Source organism: Sus scrofa, chromosome 12 (genome assembly GCF_054392235.1).
Source record: "Sus scrofa isolate SSC_HxYL_T2T_F1_AM1 chromosome 12, Sscrofa_HxYL_maternal_Yorkshire_Landrace_v2.0, whole genome shotgun sequence".
Lineage (NCBI taxonomy): Eukaryota > Metazoa > Chordata > Mammalia > Artiodactyla > Suidae > Sus > Sus scrofa.
This window is the reverse complement of record NC_139394.1, coordinates 1,598,904-1,615,279: the sequence shown is the minus strand read 5'-3', so window position 1 is coordinate 1,615,279 and position 16,376 is coordinate 1,598,904. Positions and strand designations below refer to the sequence as shown.

General features: G+C 64.3%; 1 protein-coding gene and 1 long non-coding RNA gene across 3 annotated transcripts; one reads left to right on the top strand and one right to left on the bottom strand.

Moving 5' to 3' along the window:
• Positions 1-5,982: 5,982 nt before the first annotated feature.
• LOC106505374 (uncharacterized) lies at positions 5,983-11,683 on the bottom strand. 2 transcript variants are annotated; one of them, XR_014820584.1, is made up of 4 exons: positions 11,555-11,617; positions 11,069-11,229; positions 6,989-9,667; positions 5,983-6,336 (listed from the first exon to the last, which is right to left on the bottom strand). It is a non-coding gene; the product is annotated as an uncharacterized LOC106505374 (long non-coding RNA). The 2 variants fall into 2 exon arrangements; XR_014820583.1 differs by lacking the exon at positions 11,069-11,229 and having other exon boundaries at positions 6,198-6,336; positions 6,989-7,107; positions 11,555-11,683.
• PVALEF (parvalbumin like EF-hand containing) lies at positions 9,261-11,265 on the top strand. The gene is made up of 4 exons (XM_084983366.1): positions 9,261-9,393; positions 9,576-9,711; positions 9,898-10,013; positions 11,092-11,265. The coding sequence occupies exons 1-4, from the start codon at positions 9,261-9,263 to the stop codon at positions 11,136-11,138; spliced, it is 432 nt and encodes a 143-aa protein (XP_084839492.1). The 3' UTR covers positions 11,139-11,265.
• Positions 11,684-16,376: the final 4,693 nt, after the last annotated feature.

Genomic DNA, 16,376 nt, shown 5'->3' with positions numbered 1-16,376 from the left:
GCTTGGGGGGGGGCACGGAGACGCGCGGAGGGGGGACCTGCAGGCTGGGGCGACTCGGAGACGTGGGGGGCACGGAGGCAAGGGGGGACACAGACGCAGGATGGGAGATCCAGAGACGCGGGGGTGGCAGGGAAGGGGGGCACGGAGACTGGGGGGGGCGCTGGGAGGCGGAAGGTGCTGGGAGACGCAGGGAGGGGGATACTGAGGCGCGGGTGGGGGCAAAGGGACGCAGGACGGGGGAGCAGAGGGCTGGGAGCACGGAGGATGGGGGAGGGGAGCTCGGAGGCGAAAGGTGCACGGGGCGGGGGCACGGAGACTTGGCGAAGGGGCACCTGGAGGCGCGGGGGTGGGCAGAGAGGCGTGGGGGGAGGAGCGGGAAGGCGGGGGCACGGGCGGCGCGCGCGGGGTGGGCACGGTGGCACGCAGGAGCAATACGAAAGCGCGGGCGGGGTGGCCGGGAAGCTCGGGCCCTGGCGCACTGGGGTCGGGCCCGGCACGCGGCCTGCACACGCCGGCTTCCGAGGCAGCTTGGGTCCAGCCCCGCGCCCTCTGGGCGGCGCCGGCGCAGCCTGGGGTGGGGGGGTGCTATTTTTGCACAAACCGCCCGCGCCTGTGCCACGCTGCGACAACCGTGGAGAAGGAGCGGCCGCCCCCGCCCGGGAGGGAACAGCGCTGGGCGTTTAGGGCGGGCGCGGCGGCGCCGGGCACCGAGGGACCGTCCCCTCCCCGCCGGCCGTGCGCCCTGCCGCGCCATCTTGCACGGACACCGCGGCTGCAGGAGGGCAGGAGGGCAGGCATCGGCCAGGGTGCTGGGGTCCGGGGACCCGCCCCTTCGCACCCCCTGGGAGCCGAGAGAGCGCCACCGTGTAGCCTGGATTTGAGTTTTATGTAACTTGGGTCGCTCACTCTACATGCATCCATTCATTCTCCAGCCAGATGAGCAAAGCGGCTTGGCTGACCCAGCTGGAGGGCAGAGGGTTGTGGAGGCAGAAGGAGAGGCCGGAAAGACTTAGGGGGGAGCAAGGGTCACCTGCAGAGGGCGAGAGATCCCGTGCGGCCCAGCGGGCTAAGAATCCCACTGCAGCGTCTTGGGTCGCTCCCGAGGTTTGCTTAGATCCCCAGCCGTGCGCGGTGGATGAAAAGATCCCGCCTTGCGGCAGCTGCCCTATAGGACACAGCTGTGGCTCAGATGCAGTCCTTGGCTGGGGAACTTCCCCATGCCCTGGATGCGGCCATAAACTTAAAAAAGAAAAAGAAATGTAGAGGGGTGGGCAGAGACAGAAAGTCTGGTGAGGCCCCAGGGGAGGGTGCCAGGACACAGCTTTCTTTTTTTGTTGTTTTTCTTTGTTTGTGTTTTGCTTTTGAGGGCCTCACCTGCGGCATATGGAGGTTCCCAGGCTAGGGGTTGAATCAGAGCTGCAGCTGCCGGCCTACACCACAGCCACAGCAACGCCAGATCCAAACCACATCTGTGACCTACGCCACAGCCACAGCAACGCCGGATCCTTAACCCACTGAGCGAGGCCAGGGATCGAACCCCCAACCTCATGGTTCCTAGTCGGATTTGTTTCTGCTGCGCCACAATGGGTACCCCATGGACACATCTTTCTTTCTTTTTTTTCTTTTCTTTTTTTTCCTTTTCTAGGGCGGCTCCCGCGGCATATGGAGGTTCCTGGGCTAGGGGTCTAATTGGAGCCGTAGCCACCAGCCTATGCCAGAGCCACGGCAACGCGGGATCCGAGCCGAATCTGCAACCTACACCACAGCTCACGGCAACGCCAGATCCTCAACCCACTGAGCGAGGCCAGGGATTGAACCCGCAACCTCATGGTTCCCAGTCGGATTCGTTAACCACTGCGCCACAACGGGAACTCCGTGGACACACCTTTCTTAATCTAGGGTCACCCTCTGTGTAGAAAGTCCCCCAAGGGCAAAGGAAGGGGCCTCTTCCCTGTCAGACCTTCGAGGTCCCCTGCTGTGGGCAGCCCCAACCACCTCAGGCCTGTGCAGGAGCAGGCGGCATCCAGAACCTTCCTACTGGCTCTGATGGTGTGGCCTCTAAGCAGCTTTGCCCCACGGGGGGGCGTGGCCAGCAGAGGGCCTGGCCTGTGGGAGGGGCTTGGATTCCGGAGCCTAGGGGGCAGCGGCAGACACCAGCTGCAAGCGTGGCACCCGCATGAGGGGGCTGGATCCACAGTGGAGGCTCTCCTCCCCACGGAGGAGGAGAGCCCAGCCTCGCTGCCCCCGCACCGTGGGGCCTGCCCACCAAGAAGGTGTCCAGACACCTGGACAGGGATGCAGCGGGGGACCTCCCTGGGGACAAGGGGGCGGAAATGACCCGTGGCCCAGAGTTGTCCCCGTCCAGACTCTGCACCACCATGGCTGGCCTCAGGGATCAGATCAGAAGGCCCAGAGGGAAGACCTTTGTGACACGAGTTTGCCTAGGGACACACAGGTGTGTGCACACACTAGCACCCAGCAGGCCAGGCCTCGGGGCCATTAGGGTGGCAGCTCTTACCCACGGCCCAGGTGGGCAGGAGGAGCCCACCCAGGCCTCCACATCCAGCACTGTCACTCCACGTGACCTTGGGGATGCCCTGGAGTGGAGCGCTGCCGTCCCCACAGGGTGACCCTTGAACTGGAGAGGCCCGAGCCCCCCATTCGTCCGTCCCTCTGGCCGGCGCTTCCCAGCTCTCATGGCCGTGGGGCGGGGGGCAGTGGGGGGCAGGAGGGCGGCGCTGGGGTCGAGGGGGCCTGTCTGCACACTTCCCCTGAGTCCAAGACCTCCAGGCCAACCGAATGGACCAGACAGAGTGCTGGGCCCTGGGAAGGGCAGAGCTGAGAGGCTCCGTGTCTGGGACCCTCGCCTCAGCCTCAGGACCACACACACACACACACACACCCCCCTTCTGCAAAAAGACAGGGAAGGTAGAAAGCTGAGCCGGGCAAAGCCTCAACCGCGTGACTCGTCCGCGCCTGGGCTGTGTGCAGGGGTGAAGGTAGGCACGGGGGACCAGTGCGCAGCCTGCCCCATGCTTCCTGGGGGGGCTACTGCCCATCCCAGACTAGCAAGAGGCCCCTAGAGATATGCCCCCTGCAGGGCAGCCTGGGGGCAGGCAGGATGCCCAGAGCCCTCCACAGGCCATGCTGGGGCCAGGCCTGACGGTGGCAGGGGCTGGGGCACCCCACCTCGAGTGACCACTGCCCCGGGTGCACCTCTGCCCTCAGAGGCCAGGCCCGCGGGGCTGCCGCTCCGCTGCTTCTCTGCTGTGACAGGGAACGCGCCCCCGGGTGATGGAGCCCGAGGCCGCGGGCAGGAGCCTCCAGTGGCCGGAGGGGTCCAGGAGAGCCGAGCCGGAGCAGTAGGGGTGGGCACCTCCCCTAGAAGCAGCTGACCCCCGAGGGGGCCGGGCCTAGAGGGAGAGGGTGGGGGCCAGACCAGGGCTCGTGTGAGGTGAGGAAGGCACCACGGGGCACCAGACACGGAGCAGTGACACCCGCCGACACGACGGGGGGTCCACAAAGTGGGCTGTGAAGCACTGACTCGCCCCGCATGGTGGGTGACCTCGGGACCAGCGCTCGGAGAGAAGCTGAGGGGCGAGCCAGAGGGGGCCACTTACCAGGACGCAGACTGTTCAAATCCACGGGCGCAGAAGGTAGCTTGGCCGCTGTCAGAGGCCCGAGGAGGGCAAAGGGGACACAGAGCCTCTTTAGGGGATGACGAAAATGTTCTGGAATTTTATAGAGGTGACGGTTGCCCAACCCCGTGAAGAGACTGTGCACACGCCGAAGTGAGCTTCGCAGCCTATGGGCTGCATCTGAATGAAGCTGTCAAGGAGCTCCCTCACGGTGCACTGGGGTTAAGGATCCGCCTTTGTCACTGCTGCGGCTCTGGTTACTGCTGTGGCCAGGGTTTGACCCCTGGCCCAGGAATTTCCGCAGGCCTCAGGCAAGACCAAAAAAACCCAAACCCAAACCAAAAAAACCCCCTGTCAGGGTTCCCGTCCTGGTGCAGTGGTTAACGAATCCAACTGGGAACCATGAGGCTGCAGGTTCGATCCCTGGCCTCGCTCAGTGGGTTAAGGATCCGGCGTTGCCGTGAGCTGTGGTGTAGGTCGCAGAGAGGCTCAGATCCTGCATTGCTGTGGTTCCGGTGGAGGCCAGCAGCTGTAGCTCCAATTCGACCCCTAGCCCAGGAACCTCCATATGCCGCGGGTGTGGCCCTAAAAAAGAAAACAACAGGAAAAACAAAAACAAAAAAAAAAAACCAACCCTGTTGAATAATAACTTTGGTGATCAAAGTAACTATTTTAATGCCATGTCCTAAAGCATCAAAACTAACGAGCAAAATGCGTGGTCAGCAACAGACGATTTTGAATCAAGGCAGGAGCAGAAACAGTGCTGAGCCCCCCGAGCCTGAGGCCGTGGGAGCTCAGGGCTGCTCACCCCTTAAATCCCCAGCCCAGGGGGCCCCTGGCCCACCTGGAGGGCGCAGCCCCTGGGAGCCCCTCCAGGAACTTCCAGGCCCCCAGGGAGTGAGGCGGGAAGCCGCGGACGTGAGAGTGTCCTGGGGCGGCCATGACAAATGACCGCAAAAACGGGGCTTCAAGCAGAAACAGGTTCTCCCCAGTCTGGAGCCGGACGTCCCAGCTGAAGGCCACGGGGCCAGGCGCCTCCAAAGGTCAGAGGAGCCCCTTCCTACCCCCTCTGGCTCCTGGAGGCCCAGGTGCTCCTTGGCCCCTGGCGGCATCACCCGGCCTCTGCCTCTGTCCCTCCGCCTCCTGTGGCCTTTCTCTTGTCTCTGTCCCTCTTATCAGGAGCCAGTCACTGGTTAGGGCCTGTCCCGATCTGGGGGGGCCTGGTCTTCAGGGTCACGTCAAGGTACCGGGACCAGGACCTTTTGTGGTTAAAGGACACAGGGGCAGGGCCAGGGCGACGGCCAGCTCCTAGAGTCCCTCCTCTGAGAAGAACCCGCGTCAGCAGGTCTGCCCGAAAGGCCGCCCTGGATTCGGCCCACAGACCCAGTGTTGGGGACCCCAGAGCCCTGGCCCCAGGGACACCCCGCCTGCTGGGACCTCACCCCCAGTGGCTTCCCCCGCCCACCTCTTCCTGCTGCAGAGGGGATGGTCCCGGCCTGGGGGGAAGGGGAACAGGCGCCCCTTGTGATTGCTTTACCCCCCCCACGGGGGGCGTGGGAGGGGGCCGTCGCCAAGGGGAAAGGCCGGCCCCACCCGCACTTGCCCAGAGACAGCCCCCCACCCCAGGGGAACCTCTCTCCCGCAGGCCGCCCGCGTGGCTGTGCTCTGCGAGGCGGGGGTGGGTGCGAGGGGTCCCGGCCTTTGCCCAGGGACCTGGGGAGGCAAGTGCGGCTGCGCTGGTACCTGGCCCCCTGGAGATGCCGCCTGGTCCGGTCAGGGGGACACACCAGCGTCTGAGGAGGCTGCGGCTTGAGGAGCTTGGTCCTCGTAAAACGGCTCCCTGGCAAAGGAGGCCGGCTCCTCTTCTGTGTTCAGGACGCGCATGGGGCAGGGCTGGCTTCCAGCAGGAGGGGCTGGGAGCAGCCCCCGTGCCCCCTGCCGAAGCTGTTCCAGGCGGGTGGGGGAGGGGAGGCAGTGCCTGTCCCACCAGGGCCCGGGAGACCCAAGGGGCAGCGCCTGCCGGGCCTGGGCACAGGGCTGTGAGCTGATCCCCCTGGCTCCGTGAGGCCTGCTCAGCCCAGAGCGGGGCGGGTAAGCCGGGTCAGGGCTTCAGGAGAGGAGGGGCAGCCGGACAGAAACGAAGCGGGAGGGGCTGCCCGGGGGACTGGCCATCTGTCAGCTCCGGGCAGGTGCCAGCCCAGGGACCCGCCCACCCGCTCCTCATCGTCGTCTCACGTCCTGGGCAGGGTGGGCACGGACAGAGCCTTCCGGAAGACGGCGGCAGCACCCCACCGGAGGCCGGGCGGAGGGGGTGCTCAGATAACGTAAGAGAAACCATTTTCCGTGAACAATTCAGCAGCGCTTGGTGCATTCACCATGGAGCGCAACCATCACCTTTATCTGGTTCCAGAACGCTCTAAAGGCAAACCCCGCGCCCACTGGGAACCCCCCATTGCCCCCAGCCCCCACCCATCTGCTTTCTGTCTCCACGGACTGGACTCGGCTGGACATTTTCTGCAAATGGCATCACAGACCCTGCGGTCGGCTGTGACCGGCTCTTTTCACGCCGCGCGGGGCTGTCAGGGCTCATCTGCGCTGTAGCGACCCGGCGCCTCCTTCCTTTCACGCGGATCGCATCCGCTGGGTGGACAGCCCTGGGGGCCGATGTCCGTGCTGCCCGCTGGGGGCCGTGGGGCACCTGGCGGGAGGCGTTAGGGTAACTCTCTCGGAGGAGAACGTGGCAGGACCGGGGACCCCCCCCCCGTCCCCGTCCTCCCACTCGGGTCTCCCACAACGTCTCTCGTGACAAAAGCACAGCTCCGGGTTCAGCAGCAGGTGGCCAGTCAAGGAAGTTACTAGAACAACCTCGGCTCACGGGCCTCACACCGAGCTGTTTAACGTCACAGCCGTGCAGGGTCTCGGCAACATGTGACAAGACTTCTCGCAGGGAAAGCAGCTGTCCGGGCCACACGAGCGTCACATGAAGTGACAGGGGCAGAAACCCCGGGGGACGGTGCTGGTGGAGGGCTGGGAAGGGGCCGAACCTCTGCACATGAAACACGGAGGCTTGGAAAGCAAATGGACGGTGGCGGGGCCGCGGCCGGGAGAGGTTCTCGGAGATGTGTCCCTCCCTGGTCCCCACTGTCACCCTGGTGACTGCCTCGTGAGGGCCCTACCCAGGGAGAGAGGCCAGCCCTGCCCAGGGTCCCTGTCCCCCGACCCGCAGGAGCCACCCTGCCTGACAGAGGCCTCCCTCTCCTCCCCTCGCCCTGAAGGCCCGTCCCCAGGTGGCTCCCGGCCCCCCGCAGCGGCCCAGGGACAGAGGCCAGCTGCCCAGCCTGGCTGCTCACCCAAGGAGGCCCAATCATCCAGAGTCTTCTGTTGCTGCCTCGGACACACGGGCCGTCTCGGGTTGGGGGATGGCCACCCCATCTCAGCCCCGTGAAGTCAGCAGGCAGGGTGGGACCTCCTGTGACAGAGAGAAGGTCCACTCACTCCCCAATGCCATCACGCTCCCCACCCCCACCCCGGGCCCAGGCGGCCAGGCGCTGCTGATGGTCACTCTGCCCGGCTCAGTGTGGACACGCCAAGAGCCATCGAGCCCCTGGGGGTGGCCAGTGCCAGGCTGGAGTGGCCAGGAGGGACAGGGGGACAGCGCACAGCTGCAGCCCCAAGCTGTAAACAGGCTGAGCGGCTGCAGGTATAAAAGCTGGAGTCCCGGCAGGCTCTCAGTGCCGCCAGCCTGACTGCCTCCCCAGAGCCCTCGAGGGGAGCCAGGAGGTGAGCCCTGCTAGGGAGGGTGGTGTGGGTGCCCAGCTGGGCTGGAGCAGCCAGAGCGGCATGGTCGGAGTTTGGGGCCCCGTCTTCCAGGGGGTGAGGGGTGGCCCTGGGTGCAGGCGACCCCTGGGAGGTCTGGGGGAGGTAGAAAAGGAGCAAAGGAGAGGGGCCCCCCCAGCGGCTGGTCTGCACATGGGCCCGTGGGCATGAGGGGCCTGCGTGGCCCTCAGCACAGCTGTGAGCTGGGGTCGGAGAGGGACTGAGACCCACTCCTGACCCCAGGACTCCCGGAGCGGAGGGGGCGCAGGGTGGGCGGGCCTGGCAGAACAGAAGCCCCAGGACCCTCAGATCCCCGAACCTGACAGGCGCGCCCAGGTCTGGCCCCGCTCCCGACGGGCCCCCTCCCCATGGCCTCATCGCCCCTTCCCACCTCCCTCCAGCCACGAAGCCTCTGAATTGAAGACCCCCCCGGCAGGTGCTAGAAGCAGACCACAGCCCCCAGGAGGGCCGCGCGGGCAGTCCAGAGTGGTCTGGGGTCCAGGAAGTTCCCAGCACTGCTGAGGATATGCGGGGGGGGGGTCCTCGCCAGCTCTGGCTGTGGAGGCCAGCAAGGTGGGAGGGGCGAGGGCCTTTTCAGGGGGAAGGACCGAGGGGACAGGGCCCTCCCAGGTGCTGGGAGCACCCGAGGGCGCTGGGCCGGGGGCTCTGTGCGGTGCCTTGCAGCCCCTTCCCCACCAGCCTCCCCGGTTCCCGCCCAGGCCCTGGATCAGGCGCTATAAATACAGCCACTGTGGCGGCGGGAGGCCGGGACCCTGACTCCCCGCTGTCTCCTCTGGTCTCCGGATCCCCTGCCTTGGTTGGGGTGTGGGGGCCCCCCAAGAGCAGCGGAGCGGGAGAAGAACAGCCCAGCCCACACCGCCCGCAGCGCTCTGCAGTCAGCACGTCAACCCCAGGCTGGGCCAGAACCTCCTCCATAAAAGGGGTGACTCCGGCCCCCGCAGGGCCCTGCGTGGCAGGCGAGGCCTCCCTTCCCTCCGGAGCAGAGCCTGAGATTCCAGGTGGGGAGGTGAACCAGGGTCTCAGCTCAGGACGCGGGGTTGGGGGTGGTCTGCGCTCTGGGCCTCTGAGGCCTTTGGTCCCAGCAGACCCCCCCACCCCACCTCCCGGGCTGGCTGCAGGAGCCGCCTTCACGGCGACACCAGGAGGACCCAGCTCCAGGCCCACACAGGCTCCAAGGACCCTTCCCCACCTTCTCCTTCCGTCTGGGCTCCTTGCATAAGCCTTCTGGGACAGGGGGGCAAGGGGCAGACGTGCCCCCCCTTCCCCCAGCAGATCCACCCCCTCCACACGCCCCACCCCCACAGGCTGGAGTTGCACCTTTGATCCGAGGCGTCTCTCCTGGGAGGAAAGCAGAGGCTTCCTCCAGCCGCTGCCAGGCCGGCTGGCGCCCTGTAGGCCAATGGGCTGCCTCTCCTGGCGGCGGGAGCAGGTTCCAGAAGGCTCTGCCACCACGTGAACTTCGGAGAGGGCCAAGGAGCCTCTGAAATAGCTGCTCTGCCACCAGCCCCAGAACCCAACCTGCCCTGGGGACGGCAACCCGAGAGCTCTGGGGTCACAAGGGGCTGCCCTGGGGCACAGGACAGCCCGGCCCCGCCCTGGCCCCTCGGCCTGCGCCCCGACCTCACCTGCCCAGCAGAAATTTACTCTTTCAGGGCCTGTCTCTGCTGGGAAGTGGGTAACCCCTCAAGGGGGCAGGCCACCAAGAGACGGGGCTCAGACGCCTCTTGGGATCTGGCGCTGCGCAGCGTCCAGGCAGGGTGCCATCTCCCGCCCAGCATCCTGCCGATGGCTCCCCGTGCCCGCAGGGCCAGGATGGACGACAATTTCTCCTCCCAGATGAAGGAGATGGTGTTGGCCACGGGCGCGTCCCTGTCGGACAAGGACACAGACCTGCTGCCCGCCGATGCGAGGCACCATGGTACCGCCGGGCCGCCCACTGTGGACGAGACCTGTGCACACACGAGCCCCCGGGCTGGGGGAGGGCACAGGGCCCGGCAGCCCCCGCCCTGTGACAGGAGTCTCCCTCTGGGCCCAGGCCCCGCCGGCCAGGCCGCCCGGCCCGAGCACGGAGGCCTGGGTGACACGGCCAGTCCCCCCCAGTTTCCCTCCGCTGCGTCAAGTTCTTGGAGTACATGCAGAAGTTCCGGGCCTCGGGGCAGCTGGAGAGCGTCATCCGGAAGGCGTTCCAGACGCTGGACAAGGACAAGAGCGGCTTCAACGAGTGGAACGAGATCAAGTAACGGCAGCAGCCGGGGAGGGGGGTCCTGGGCCCTGGGCATCCCCACCAGCCTCCAACGGGCCAGGCCGGAAAGGGCCCGGCTCCGTTTCCCCAACTGTCACGTGGGGAGCAAGCACCTCGTAAGCGGTCGGGTGCCGGCCAGGTGCTCCCCCAGCTCTGACCCGAGCCCACCCCCGGCCCCAGGTACACCCTGTCTGCCATCCCCAGTGCCGGGTCCATTGCCCCCCTGACGGACGAGGAGGCTGAGGCCGTCACCCAGGTGGCCGACACGGATGGGGACGGGAGAATCGACTTCGAAGGTGGGGCAGCCCTGATGCGAGGGGCCGGGGGCCCCTCCGGACCTTCCTGCCCCTCCCTGTCCCTCGTCCTCGGGCAGTTTGCACCCCGGCCAGCGCCTGTCTCAGGGTGGGGCTGACCAGGCTCCCCACAGCCAGGCGTGGACCCCCTCCCCCTAAACTCACAGCCCCCTCTGGTTGCCATCATCCCACCCCCCCATGAGGAGGCGGAGCCTCAGGGATGCTGAGCGGGGTGGGGTGTTTCACTGGACCTAGGGAGCTGCTGGAGGTTTCTGAGCAGAGGAGACTCCCAAGCCAGCTTTGGGGGAGCACATTAGATGGGGGGGTTCCAAAACGGGGCCAGAGGGAGGTTTGAGGCAGGGACCAGGGCCTGAGGAGCTGCAGAGAGGGACCAGGAAGGAAGGAGTTGGGGTGGGCGGAGAGATGCGACCCCGGGGAACGGGTGTGAGTTGAGCAGGGGGCAGGGGCAGGGCAGGCGTTGCCCAGGAGGGGTTGCCCTGCGTTTGCAGGGTGGTAGCCCCTCCCTGAGGCTCCCCACGGCTGCCTGATCATCTTCCTGCTGCCCAGCCACCCCAGCTGCTGACCCCAAGCCTGGAGGGTGGCCCTAGGAACAGGAGAGCAGGGCTCAGAGCCCCAGACCAACTGGCCTGCTGACACCCCTGCCAGCTGGGGGCCGTCCTCACCCTCCACTTCCTGCCTGCAAATACCAGGAAAGCTTGCCTTGCAGGTGGACTCAAGACTTCCCACGGGGGCAGCTGGGCCAGGGAGACCATTTAGGACGCAGCCTCTCAGCGCCTCAGTTTCCCCACTGGAGGTGGGGCGATCACAGGAGAACCAGCTCCGAGACTCTGAGGGGAGCCCCTGGGGGTTCATCGTGAGACCCACAGGCGCAGGCGCAGGCACAGGACAGTTCGAGCAGCCAAGCTCTGGTGTTTCCTGCCGCCCTGCCTGCAGCGCTCAGGAGGGCGGAATGCAGGGCCCCCGGTACCATGGGGTCTCCCATTGTAAGGGAGGCTCCCCTGCAAGGCTGCGGGCCAAAGGCCAGGGGGGTTACTTACTAGAAATCTGTCTCCTGCTCTAGAATTTTCCGAATTGATCAAAAAGGAGAAAATTCCAAAGAAGAAGTAGCACCACACTCAGCCCCAGCCAATGAGCGTCCCCCAAGAGGTGCCACGGGATACACGCATGCCCCGTGGAGAAGGCCATGGGGTGGACGCAGCTTGTGCCAGGAAAATGGAAGAAAAACAGCATTAAATGACCTGCAGCCCAAGTGTCTGTCAGGGGTGTGCCGCCTCAGCCGGGATGGGGGCAGGGTTGTGGGTGTCTGGGGGACAGCTGGGGGGCAGGGCAACATGGGGGCGGCGGGGGGGGAATGGGATGGGGGGTGCTGGGTACATCCAGCCTCTGCCCGTCCCGTTCCTCCCTTGCTGGGGGCCCCCTCGGAGGGCAGGCCCTCTCCAGTCCTGCCCTCCCAGCCCGGAGCTCTCTGGGCCCAGACCACCCCCCTCCCCAGCCTCCCGTGGGCTCTGCCCCAAGCTCCTTGCCGGGCCGGGTCTGAGGCTCCTCGCCAGGCTGGGTCCAAGGCCACCGGAGTCCAGGGCAGCTGTGCAGGCACAGCACAGGGTCAGCTGTGGCTCCCGGGTGCCGCCCGGTGGGGAGTGGCCTGGTCGGGCCCTGCGCCCTGCACTCCGCTGCTGACCGCCTCCTCCTCTCTCTGAAGCCCCTCCCCTTCTTCCCAGGCTCTTCCTGCGATGCCCTCCCACCCCACCCGGCCCGCAGCCTCTGCTCCACCTGCACTGGCCCACCTGGTGGGTTCCCTTCACACAGTTTCAGCACCTGCTCCCAGCCGGACCTCTCTCCCCCACTCCAGAACCCTAAACCCCAGGCCCTGTTTCACGGGACAGTCTTCCCCCTCCGGACCTCCCATCCCTTAGAGCGGCGTTGTTCCTGCTGCTCTGGTGGGAGCCCTGCGCTTACCATTGGGGGGGTGGGTGTGCTCCCCCCTCGGGACTCGTTGCCGGGTGAGCACCGGCCCCATCCCCGCCCATGAACCCACGTGGGCAGGAAGGTTCCCTCCTGCAGCTGCCCTGGGACTGCAGGCCCCGGGGGAGGGAGGGGCCAAAGGGGGACAGATCACCCCAGGGTGAAGGCAGCGCCCCCAGGAGCCCCGCCCTGGGCCATGGCAGGAGTTGGAGTGAACTGCTATAGCGTCTGCTTGTAGCAGCAGCTCAGGGGAGCCCAGCTCACAGGTCCCCTCGGCCTCTCCCTTTCACAGCCACCTGCAAGGTAGTGCATCCAGGGCCCACTTCCCTCGCCGTCCAGGCCACCACCAGCCCTTGCCTCGTGACCGCCTCGGTTCCCAGACGGGCCTCCCTGCCTGTACCTCCAACAGTGGGCTCTCGGCAGAGCAGCCAGAGAAAGAGCCCCTTTTAAAACAGAGGTCAGAGGGAGTTCCCACGGTGGCCTGGGGGGTTAAGAACTTGACTAGTATCCACAAGCGTGCGGGTTCAATCCCTGGTCTCGCTCAGTGGGTTAAGGATCTGGTGCTGCCCCAGTGTTGCCGCAAGCTGAGGCAGATGCGGCTTGGATTCCGCGTGGCTGTGGCTGTGGTGCAGTCTGGTGGCTGCAGCTCTGATTCAACCCCTACATCGGGAACCTCCATAGGCTGCAGGTATGGCCCTAAAAAAGAAAAAAGAAACCAAATTTTAAAATAATAGTAAAATAAAATAAAATAGAAGGCAGACCCATCACCTCACTTGGAAGTTTCCGGAAGCTCCCCTCTTGGGCAAAGTCGAGACAAGGCCTTGGGGCAGCCACACGCTCTCTGACCTCAGACCCTGGAGCTACAGTCGCCTCCCTACTGCTCCCCAGCGGGGAGCCCCCTGCCCCAGGGCCTTTGCACGGCTGTCCCTGGGCCTGGTAAGCTGTCTACCCGCACGACTGACTCCCTCATGCATTCTGTTTTCCTCAAATGTTACATCCCAAGAGCCCAACCCTTGCCCTGTGCCCCATCCCGCTCTGCCTCGCCCAGCGGTCTGCGTTCTTCTTGGGCTCCCTCTTCTCCAGAGCACACGCCGACACTATTTATTATGTCTGTATGAGTGAGCAAACACCAAGCTTCTGAGGTCCTGGAAAGGAAAGCGCCAGGGTGAGCCTGAAGTTGGCACAGGGCCTATGCTAGGGTTTGCAACTGGTGGCAAGAGGCTGAGCGACTGAGAGGCCACCTGGCAGGCTCCTGGGTGTTCGGTACCTGCCAGAGAGGCGGGTCTTTGCTTGTGGGTCCTACGGGCTGAGAGTGTGGACAGGAGTCCAGAGACCAGAGCCCGGCCTTAGTTAGCCCAGCTCCTGCCCCAACTGCCGCCGCCAGAGTAAAAGCAATCCCGCTGGACGAGGAGCCAAATTCAGCTCAATGCAGACCACAGCTGGCCATGCCCATTCATCTGCATATGGTCTGCGGCTGGTTTCGTGCTTTGCAACTAGAAGGCCACAGAAAGACTGAAAATCAAAGAGTCACAAAGATACACCACGCCAACGCTACGCAGAGAAAGCTGGCATGGCTGCTACAGTGGATGAAGGAGGCTTTAAGGCAAGAAGCAAAGCTGGAGTTCCCGTCATGACGCAGCAGAAACAAACCCAACTAGAAATCATGAGGTTACGGGATCTATTCCTGGCCTTGCTCAGTGGGTTAAGTATCCAGTATTACCGTGAGCTGTGGTGTAGGTCGCAGATGCAGCTTGGATCCTGCATTGCTGTGACTGCAGGCCGGCAGCTGTAGCTCTGATTAGACCCCTAGCCTGGGAACCTCCATGTACCTCTGGTGCGGCCTTAAAAAAAGCCAAAAAAAAAGAGGAAGGAATGATAGGCAAAGAGGACAGTTTGTAAAAATAAAAAATAATAGGTCGACTCACCAGGAAAACACACAGCTCTAAATGTGTCTGTACCCACCGACACAGCCTTAGAATCCATGAAGCAAAAGCAAGCCACTAAAATGAAAAAGAGATGGTGGGAGGCTGTAACATTCCTCTCTTGGGAACTGACAGAGTGAGCAGGAAAGAAATCAGTAAGGAAATAGAAGAATTAAAAAAAAAATGATGAATTAGCCAGAGGGGCCAGAAGGCTGGGGAGACCTTCCTTGGGAGGCTGGGGCCTAACAGAGCCCCACCGCCACCAAAGGGCACAGTGCTGCCCGGCCCACTCTCCCCACCCTGGGGAATGAGAATGGCGTCTCGGTCCCCCTTCTTTGGGGCACAGATGTGCAGGTGGGACAGCCTGGTGGGGCAGGTCCCCACCCCACCTCCACACTTCTAGCCTCTCAGCAACACATTTTCACCAGCTGGGACATGTGAGATGTCACCACAAGGCCTATGGGCAGGTGATGGGCAGGACAGAGACCCAGGATGACACAAGCCCCAAAGCACTTAGTGTCAGGAACAAATTATTACCTGTGACAAGAAAAGCTTGAGTGAAAGTAAAGCAAAGAGCTCAGATTCTAGCAGAGGTGGGGGAGTGTGGAGCATACAGAGACGGCACAGAGAGGGCACCCGACCTGTCCTCGTGAACACACGACAGATGGACAGATGGACAGATGGATGATGGAAGGATGGATGATGGCAAGATGAATGGAAGGATGGATGGATGGATGGATGATGGAAAGATGGATGGATGATGGATGGATGGATGGAAAGATGAAAGGATGGAAGGATGGATGGACGATGGAAGGATGGATGGATGATGGATGGATGGAAGGATGGACAAATGAACAGATGAATGGAAAGCTGCAAATCAGGAGCCATCTCCCTGACTGAAAAGTCACCACTGTCCATTTTTCTGCTGCTTCTCTGTCAAGAGCCATCTGCACCCCCTTTCATCTCACTCTGAGAGTCCCCCCAAGTGTCTGTCTTCCCATCTGCTAAAACCTTAGCTGCAAAAATACCATGGTTTAGTCATTTACAGCCATTTCCCCCCAGCAACTCCTAGCAACAGCTCAAATGAAACTGCACTGGGGTGGGGGGGAGAGTCAGGGAGTCCAAAGGCCCCGACAGCCTGCTCCTCCCCCATTTTGTCCCTGCCCGGTGTCTGGAGCCCTGGCCTGATCTGCAGCAGCTCAGGAAGGGTGAGGCAGGCCCAGCGTCCGACACCCACTGAGCTGCTGACCCACTGCCCCTCCCCTGGCAGAGCCCACTCTATGTCCTTATTCCTGGGGCCCAGCCCTTCTGCCCCTCTTTTCTGGGACTTGGGAGGAAGGGCTCAAGTGGCAGCCTGGCTCTTTGAAAAGCAGCAGCGGGCTGGGGGAAGGGCTTCGGGCAGAGCCGTCCTAAGGAGGTGGGGGCAGGAATGCTGTGGGTGACTGAGCCAGCCCCCTCCTCACCCTAAGCCCCGTCAGAGCCAGAGGGGCTTCAAGGTCTAGTCTCTGCCCTGTCATCTCAAGGGAGGGACGCGGACTGGGGACCAGGCCGGGCACTCCACCCAGGAGCGGTCGGGCCCAGGGCGCCCCTGCTCGCACCACAGCCCGTCCAGCTCTCCAGAAGGAAGGAAGCGGCCATCCTGTGCAGATGCGGAAACTCAGGCCCCGGGGCGCCATGCCAGGGAACAGGGCATCGGGAGAGCCCGAAGGTCAGGGATCCCGTGAGCTGCTTCAGGCCCATGCGGGCCCTCCCCTGCCCTTGCCGTTGCTGGCACTGAGAGGGGCCGCGGGCGGGGTTCGCAGCAGTCAGAGTCCAAGTCCAAGTCCAAGTCCCGCCTCTGGAGGGCACAGGAGGGGCTCCCCCTCCATTGGGCCAGCCCTGGGCATCCCCACAGCAGGGTGGCACCCGGGCCAGCGGCCACTCCCCCAGTGGCCTCCCAGCATCTGGGCCAGGGCAGCAGCAGTGAAAGAATGCCAGCAGGAGGGCGAAGGAGCCATGTCCCCCCACTGCCCTCTCGCCCCCCAACCTTGGAGGATGGGCCTCCACCCTCCTCGTGGGCACAGCCTGTCCAGTACCCTTTTCTCAAGGGTTCCAGGCTGTCACCTCTCCAGAGGGTGTCCTGAGAGGGCCTCAGGGAGGCTGGCCGGTTCTCTAGCCAGGGAGGGGACACCCAGCAGCCTGGGCAGGCAGCAGGGGCTGTGGCGGTGGGTGAGGGTGGAGGGGGCGGCGGGCACAAGTGTCACGGGGCTCATCCAGGCCCAGGATGGAAAGAGGGCTGTTCTTTCTGCTTGGGGGCTGGACCTGAGCTGGGGAACCACAGGGACAGGCCAGAACATGGGGATTGGCCAAGAGCAGAGCTGGGTCCAGACACACCACCCCCTGGGGAGGGGGCCCCCCGAGCAGCCTCCACCCCTGCCACCCCCGACCCAGCCCAGTAGAGACCAGGCAGCATCACGCCACG